We start from the raw sequence: 9,273 nt of genomic DNA on the forward strand, positions 1-9,273 counted from the left end.
CGGCGCTTACAAATAAATGCACAAAAACCTTTTTTAATTTGTACGACGTTTCTGAATTTGGGTCAAGGAATTTTATAATTGGTGTCGCCACCGTGTCTGGAGCAGCGGAAAGACGCAAGGAGTAAGAGTTGGACGAGATCGTCAACTGTCTAACATTCTGCAGCGCTTTTTTAATTCATAATTTCGCCAGTGTATGTGTAGGCTCAGTTGGCTGAACTATAAATTGATGCCGTTCGCGCTTGTTAACACAATTCATGAATAAGTTTCGTGTTAGAAAATTAAATCTTATTTGAAATACTCTTTTGCGCCCCCAATTGGTTGAGCGGTCACTTGAGTGAGTGAGTCGGACCTATGAACTGAAGATAAAAGTTCGTGAAAACTGAAAATCATACCTCAATACTTGGATACTCTCTACTATAGTAATGCCATCATTTCAGCGATATGGACGTGTAAGTTCAAAGATTTTATTTAGTTAAGGATTTTCAGCCATCATATACTGGTACAAGGTACTACTGTTTTATTTTAGTCATTTTACCCATTTGGCCATTTCTATTTCCATTCCCTAATTTCTTGAATACCTAAATGTGGGCACTGGGCATTGATGCATACCTAATTTAGTAATTACCTAGTTACCAATGACTGAATGAGGAATTGGTTAGGGTTTAGACTGTTCAATGTTCAGTAACTTCAGTCTTCAGTTATAGCCTACTGTAGTTGTATGATCTATCATATACCTACTCTAGAGTCTAGGCTACTCATATACTATAGCCTATATAGGTACCTACTAGTTAGAAATTTTCTTTAATATCTTATGGGAGAAAATAGTGAGTGACACTGTGACAGAGCAGTGAGTACTGAGTAATTGAGTATATATACAACTAATACAAGTTGAACAAAACACTGCCAATCTGCCATTGGATTAGGAACAGGATTGAAATTTTATTACTTAGGTACTATTCTAGAGATTTTATGGTCCCATTCCCAAACCCAATTCCCAAAGTGACCAATTTCCAATAAGGTACTTATGTAGTCTTGCAGCCCTTGTTTTGTGCATTCATATTAGGTATTAAAAATGAGGAAATTTATCTAGGGCAAATTTTGCAGTTCCAAAAAATGGTTGCAAAGCTTTAGTTCTAGTTGCAGTTTAGAAAAATATATACGGTATTCCATTATTTCCATATGCCTATGGTCCACTGGGACTGGGTCCAGTCCATTGACCAGACGGTCCAGACCTTTTGCTCAAAAAATGCATTGTTATGTGATAATATAGATTCATAGAAGACTCCCCAATTTAAATTCAGGAATTTAATTTCCACCACGCTGGGTTGAAGGCATTAAATAATAGTCATGTCAGTAAACACTATGGCTTTTTTCATGGTTAGTGTCTCTCCTAATTTGAACAAATTTTGATTTGAAACATTCATAAGTGATTTAAAGTGGTTGCACATGACACATGTTCATTTTTAGAATCTAAATGTTTTTGTCTTATTCATTAATCATTGGTCGCTTCTATGCAATTTTCCTGTTTGGTCTTCCACTCTTCCATTTTGGTTTATTGAAGTGCCAATATTTTCACCTGTATGATTGAGGTCATGTAGGGATTAATTTCTAGCCATTGCAAACAAAATGTTGGGTTCATGCCAATAATATTATTTCTTTAAACAGAACGTAGGAATGAGTCTACTACTCCTCTACTGTTTAGAATCCACTGTTTTGTTCTATTTATTGTACTTGAACAATCTTGACCCTGGAAAAAAAATGCCTCCTTGTTTATTTCTATGATTAATAGCACAATGTGCCAGAAGGCAGGGCCATAGGGCAGGGTGGCCCAGTAGTTAAAGTTCAGAGTGCCAAGATTGGCGCAGAGAGGCGTGGGTTTGATCTCAGCTCTGTGCACCAGTTTCTGGTCAGATTTGGCAAGGAGGCCAGGCGGTTAAGCACAGCAGAATTGTAGCAGTCAGTTGCATGTTTGAAACCGCAACAAGCTGTGAATGTTCTGCGATGTTAAGAATCAGTGACAGGCCTATGGCCTAATAAATGCTGAAACTGCTATTATTATTATAACATCCATAAGAATAGTTTCTTTAATAACAAACAATTCATTTATATCCCATTTGTTTCAAGTTTGACCTTCATACTCCTGCTGTTAGATATTTATTACCACATGAAAAGAATTTATTGTAATAATTTTAATAATCAAGTGCTAATAATATCATTACTCATGTCACAGCTTTCAGACGGTATGGAAGAGCTTAGTGAGGAAGACAGTAGCTCAGAACAATGTGCTCTGCTGGCTGCAAATGCTGACTCAGGTCAGGCTCAAGCTGAGCAGCCACCAACAGTCTCCATTGTAACTGTAGGAGCACCTTCTCTTCCTCAAGCAACAGGTGCGTGGAAGAAGTTTTGTATATTGTGATCAATGCATATTATTCACCAAGCATCAGAGTTGAAGAGCTGTAAAATTCTCTGCTGATTTTCCATTGAAATTAATATTTCTAATGGGTCAATGGCTTACAGCAAACTCAGAAAAAAAAGCTCTTTAGAAACTAAGAATTTGAAATTTAGTGTTCTATATTCTTACAAAACTGAAAGAATTTTATTTCACTCCCAAAATAATCAGAGTAATCAATGTTTGAAATTTATTTTGTGTACATTTCTTTACCTACCAGATCTAAGGGACTAATTATAGTACATTTTTCAATATGTTGTCATAAGAAGGATTTTTGTTACATTTTTCTTCTATGCATTATAACAATCAATTCATCTATTATATAAACTTGTCTCTCAAATTATTTACAACAATACTATTCTCTAATTGTATGTGATGAGCACTACTAGCATGCATTGCACATTTAATTGTAAATAAATATATTTTTATGTATAATTTGTAGCGCATTTTCTCATTAGCGAGAAAATGTATAATTTTTAGCGCATTCTCAACACTATTGTGCTCACCATGTCAGTCTGTCTGTCCACTCTCAAATTATTTACAGCAATACTATTCTCTAATTGTATGTGATGAGCACTACTAGCATGCATTGCTCATTTAATTGTAAATAAATATATTTATATGTATAATTTTTAGTGCATTTTATCATTAGCGAGAAAATGTAAAAATTTTAGCGCATTCTCAACACTATTGTGTTCACCATGTCAGTCTGTCTGTCCGTCCGTGACTTCACGTTTTCGTCGACAAGAAAATGCGCTCTCTGTCACTCACTGCAGTGAGTACTGAGTTATATTTTTATGAAGTTGATCCTGCCATTTTTTGGTACAACTGTAAAAATTTTCAATGAGAATTGGTCAAATTTTACTGTCACTGGAAATAAACTTCTATGTATTCAATAGAAGAGTTGGGGCCTCCCAAAGTTGACATGTCAGCACCTCCACCATACAGTGAATGTAATGACGGACACTCAACAATTGTGGCCATTGATGGACCGATGTGCAACATCAGCCTTTCAGGTATTTATAAAAAATATAATGTTTGTATATTTGTTGGTTACAGATTTAAAAGTAATATTGTCCTTACCAATGATGTGTCTTCTTAGCTATCACTTCAAATTTTATGAACTGAAATTCAGAGATTGAAAAGAATGCATCATTCAGATTGAGATTGTTGCATGTGAGCAATATTATTTGAAAGATTGTTTAATGGAAAAACACTTTTTTGTTAGATGTGTTGAATACTCCATTTACTTTAACTGCAGACATACATATGTGTGACAAAAGTCACAAAACCCTGGCAGGAATACAAAAATTGGACACTCTTTAGTTTAGATTTGAAACATTGTCACTCTTTTACAGTTTACAAAGATATTTTCATTGAAACATTCAATGAGTGTTCACTTGTAAAAATGAGAACTTGAGAACTTCCTGCTGTTTGACTAGTGAGAACTTTTTATTTCTTAACATTGTTTAATTTTAATTATTATTGAATGTTTTGGCCAGGAGCTGGATTGAGCGGAGATCTGGCGGGCATTGAACCCCCTTCGTACGAGGAAGTGCAGCGCATCAAAGCTGTTGAGGCTCAACTGGAATCAGGGGACCACATTCTCATGCCTCCTCACACTGTAAATTAATCCTTGTTGCTCACTTTTTCTTCACCACTTGTTCAAAAGGACAGAATAATTCAAATTTTACTTCTTGCAGCTTACTTAGTTACCTCTTGTTGTCCTAAATTGTTTTGTCACTCATATTGTTTCTTAAGCCAAAATAAATTGTTTTTCATTTCATTATTTCTATCAATAAATATATTGACTGAATATTGGCTCCAAGATTTTGATACACAAAAGTACTGTCTAAAGAATTATTATCACTGAAGCAGTCAATATAATTATATAATTTCATTATATACTAATAGCAGTCCAATTTTCTTTTTTGTGATTTAATGTTTTTCAATATTGGCAAAGCGACTATAAAGTTCAAGCACAAAAACCAGTGCAAATGAGGGTAGATTTTAGCTATTTTTTGTTGTTGTTGATAGCGATGTTCTGATTTGCAGACAATGGCAGATGGGGAGACCAGCGACAGTAGTGAGTGTGGACGAGGAACTCAAGAAGACCTCTTAGGGACTGACATGCTCTTCTTCCTCTCGTTTGCTGGTATGCTACCGTCTGACTCTACTCATTCATATTTATTGTTTCAGTTTCATACTTCAGTTATTGTGTGTATAGAATTTTTTATTTTTTTGCTTTATTTCTGTGAATCTTGGAGTAATATTCCTGATCATGACTGAGTTGAGTTTCTCTGATCATATTTAATTCACCTCCTTATTGGCATCATATAGAATTGCACTATTTTTCTAAATTAGAATAAAATGAATCTTAGGATCTCATCTGATGAGACACTAATGAAAATTAACTTGAATCCAGCTGCTTTCCTGTTCAACTGGGTTGGCTTTGTGGTGCTGGTGTGCTTCTGCCACAGTGTGGCGGGCCGGAGCGGCGCACTAGCAGGCTTTGGCTTGTCGCTGGCCAAGTGGGCACTCATCATGCGCCACTCATCCATGCTCGCTAAGGAAGCCAACAACTGGCTCCTTTGGCTCATCATGCTACTCGGTTATTGTCTTTAATAATTCTATTAAATTATATAGAGATAATTCTAGAATAATTTATTATTAAATGATATTATGATTAATATCATTTCAGTGCTTACAATGAAAGTTAACTATGTATTTATTAGCAAGAAAACTGGCAGTAAAATCCATATTAATTTTTAGTGAAAATGTTCATATGAAAAGAGGCAATTGTCTCGCTATTTTCTTTGCTGGTTAATTTGTGGTAAACTTGGTAGGTACGGCTATTGGTTTTTTATTCTTTTTGCTCACTGATGACAAATATCTTGGAATTCACAATTTTAATAGAATGGTTATTGATTCTGAAATGTCGCCTCAATTATTAGTTATTTTTATACTCCAGTTGCGTTTATACTGATGACTGAGTAGGTGTAATTCATTTAGTACCCATATTTTCTATTCTAAGAATTTTCGGATTTCTCAGGTTGATAAATTTCTAGAAAGGTTAATCCATCCAAATTTTGTCGGGTCTTAGCGCGCAAATGAATTCTGTGGCGAGTTGACCTGTGTTTCGTAGCAGGTCAACTCAGATTTTTTAAGTGAACAAATTTTAATGTTTGTTAATCCATCAAATATTTTGTCTGGTCTTTGCAAGTAAAGTTGGTAGAGAGTTACCCTTTGATATATACCTAATAAATTTCTATGAGGATTTATTAACCTAAGATCAAAGCTGTTGAGGCTCCGCAAGTAAGTGAAGTTGGTGGTGAATTTACCTGTGGTTCGCGGCAGGCGTGGTGATCAGCATGCGGGCTGTGCTGCAGTATGTCACCGCCAAGCGTGAGTGGCAGCGAGCTTCAGTTGCCACAAGAAACCGCTTCCTGCTGTTCCACTGAGACCTGCGCTACTCATGAGGCCTCCATTGAATAACTGGTCGTCCTAATTGATTAATACCTAATTAATCATCTAATTAATTGATAACTCTGTTCTTGATTTCAGAAGCATCTAGCAAAAGGTTATCTAGTCCTGCAAGAGCGCGATAGTGCTGCTCATATTCTGTTTGATATTTTGCACGTTTTCAAATGGGATTACCTGTCGGTGAGTTTTAGCTTTCATGCAAATGATTATAACGGTTTTAGTTGGTGTTTCTCATCACGGCTTCATGGTGGCAGTTGATGGTTGCGTGAAAAATACAGCCGTTCATTTGCTTTATATTAATTACTAGAGGCTTAAATTTTGTTATTTTAACTAGCAAGTTTTACCTTGTACTATTGCGTTCAATATAATCTACATAGACTACACTTTTACAAAATTTCTATTTTTAATGAAAGCATAGTCTTGTTTTCTTTGGAAATTATATATAGCATTAAGTGATGAGTTACTTTTTGATTGTTATATAGGAAGATTAACTCGTCTACGAATCTAATTAATTTAAAACCTTATTTATGTATAAATCTAAATCTCTACCTTTTGTTACAAAAGATTAAATTGCCAAGTCAAGTTGTGGCTTGGGTAGTACATGGCCATGGCCATGACAGGTCTTGGTCAGAGGCAGCAGCTACAGTTGGCTGATGAAGTAAATACTTCACTTTCTTATCCCTCGCTATCACCGCAAAATTAATGAATAAAGCCAAGAGTAAAATACGTGTTGATATTATTAGGAACTATTCATGTTACTAGCATGTTCATTAGTATTGAGCATGTAAGATTTTTTGTTGGTGTTTTTGCTTTGTTCACTGCCATACAATTTATTTTCCTATATTACAAGAAAGAGGAAGGGGATAATATCTTTATGATTTGATTTATGTGTTCCTGACCGCTGAATATTTACAATTTAATTTATTCTTCAATTGGGAACATTAATTTTTTTATAGCAGTTTGAGTGTGAATATTATTTAGCACTGCTTTCCAGGGGAATTTTTATGTGTATCTATGCTATAAATTTTGGATGGCGCAATCTTGTAGTTTGACTTGCTTGCGGTCATTCATACGTATATTCTTTCTTTTGCATCGAATGTGACTTCACCTCGTCAAAAGTTCAGTATTCCATGTTCTTAGTTGTTTGCTTTAATACTATTTTAGTCAATGAATTTTTGCGGTCAGTTTTCAGTAGCTTTAATAGTCATCATCTTTCCAAAAAAAGTCCTAGTACAACTTTAGTCATAATTTATTTAATTTATATCACTCAATTAACATTCTATCTTATTATTCAATACGTCCAAATGTGTGCGCAACATGCCTCAGACTCGACAAAGCATCAATAAAATTTGTCCCTCTATGTTAACTGATATAAACTAGCTTGACTATGTGTCCGGACAATATTTGCGTATTACAAGCTCTTCTAACTTCTGATTTAAATTTCACTTTCTGATGACATTTATGCAGCTTTTAGCTCTAACAGATTTCATTATCACTTGGATAAAAAGTCTACATTAAGACAGCAAACGTTTCCTCGCATTCTAAGTTCTTCATAGCTTTCTGGATGTGACTTTAATATATATTGTTTTCATTTATGGCTTATATGCGTCTATAATGCAGTGCTTTTCATATTAATCTTCATTTCATTGCAGTCAAATTTATTTTTATGAGGGTTAAGAGCTACTCAGCATGTGTTCTATACCTTGCGTTCTGTTGAAATACCTCGTCAAATATGACAATTTTTAGACAATTATTCTCAGTTTGATATTCGTCTTGCGAGGCGATGATTTCATGCCGCGTTCACTGTGGATATTAACGAAATGTTTGGTAATGGACGCGATACGATTCTGGTTAACTAATTAATTTATAATATTGCCATAAATCCTCTTTCTAGTGCAATTTTTAATTTTGAAGTGATACACTACGTCGTAGTTTTTGTTTGAAACACAGATGCTATGCTTTAATTTCGTTTTAAATTCATTCAGATGGAAAGTTTCCAGTCTTGCTATCCCACCGGTAGGTTTCTGATGATAATTGATATTCCTTTACAATATTTAGTAGCATGTACGGCCTCAAACTGGCTCTCTAGTCAATAAACGATATATATAATCCATCTACATCTGATATTGTACGACTGCATTTTTTATTCACATTTCCTATTTTGTTTGTCACAATTTAGGATATTATGACAATCAAGTTGTCTCTATCGTTTCAATTCTTTTAGATACATTAACTAAAGCCTGATCTAAAATTAATTAAAAAATATAAAGCCCATTGTTAATTAATGTTAATGTCGGTGTAAAATATCATTTGATATTTTTTATTTTCTGAAATTGTGTGTGGTTATTCCTGTAATAATTTCAAAGCAACCTTGTTTCTCCGATGATTAGTAATAAGTGTCCCGATAACCACATTCTGATATATATTGATTGGATGCTATACGAATTAGTTGACCAGCACTTACCAAGCAACTTTGGGTAACACCGGTTTGCTCTCGCATGCATTTGCGATCAAATTACGTCGCGTCCCAGCATTACATCGGCGTGGCTCCTCGAGGATTTTGAACGTCGTTATGTTTTATTTAATCCGTTAGAACTGGTCAATGTATGCCTGACTTTATATCTTTTATCATAGAACTTGCACGTACCTATATTTTAATTTTCACAGCTTAAATATATTATGCAGTAGTCTCTTTATTTTCATCCTACCCTTGTTTGGTTCCGTCGCGCATCGACGTATGTTTCACTGATACTTCGTGTGCCCTACTTGTTTGGAATTCTGTAGTATGTACGGAATCGGTTTACCTGTCGCGGTCTTAGGATACTGGCTTAACTCGATGAAACTTTTCGTAGGTCTTCCGCATTGCAATTCCTCAACATTCGTTGTCAAACAGCTATCTGTTCAGGCAAACCGGTGGAATGTAAAATTATGTTCCGTTTAGCATGTACTTAAGCCTCTTTAACCGTATTATGTATAATACGGTTACTCGTGTGAGAAATTCTGCTTCTACTGATGTTGCAGTAGACTGATGATGATGCAGTAGACTGATGATGTTGCAGTAAGCTAAGACTTGGCGCGTGTCAAATTCCACGTTTCATGTTCGATAGATAAAATCTCAAGAGTTATACTCGCCTAGTTATTCACGCGAAGAAGACCAATTGCCCTCTGTCATGAGGGCAATTCAATTTCAATATACAATTTTTGGTTACTCGATTTAAGAAAAAACTCGTAATAGCGTCTTTTCGTCAACTTGGAATGCATTCAATCACTTTTACTTTTTTTTTTTTTTTTTGAAAGCATGAACGTCACAAAAATCTGCCAAGGGTCCACACTTGGCAAAT

General features: G+C 35.0%; 1 protein-coding gene across 1 annotated transcript; it reads left to right on the forward strand.

The window, feature by feature from the left end:
* Window positions 1-106: 106 nt before the first annotated feature.
* On the forward strand, window positions 107-7,799 carry LOC108668016 (NEDD4 family-interacting protein 1-like). The gene is made up of 7 exons (XM_018155139.2): window positions 107-449; window positions 2,231-2,387; window positions 3,349-3,465; window positions 3,952-4,073; window positions 4,505-4,604; window positions 4,875-5,060; window positions 5,807-7,799. Exons 1-7 carry the CDS (start codon window positions 423-425, stop codon window positions 5,908-5,910), a joined length of 813 nt encoding a protein of 270 aa, XP_018010628.1. The 5' UTR covers window positions 107-422; the 3' UTR covers window positions 5,911-7,799.
* The last annotated feature ends 1,474 nt before the right edge of the window (window positions 7,800-9,273 follow it).

Source organism: Hyalella azteca, unplaced genomic scaffold (assembly GCF_000764305.2).
Source record: "Hyalella azteca isolate HAZT.00-mixed unplaced genomic scaffold, Hazt_2.0.2 contig9630, whole genome shotgun sequence".
Taxonomy (NCBI): domain Eukaryota; kingdom Metazoa; phylum Arthropoda; class Malacostraca; order Amphipoda; family Hyalellidae; genus Hyalella; species Hyalella azteca.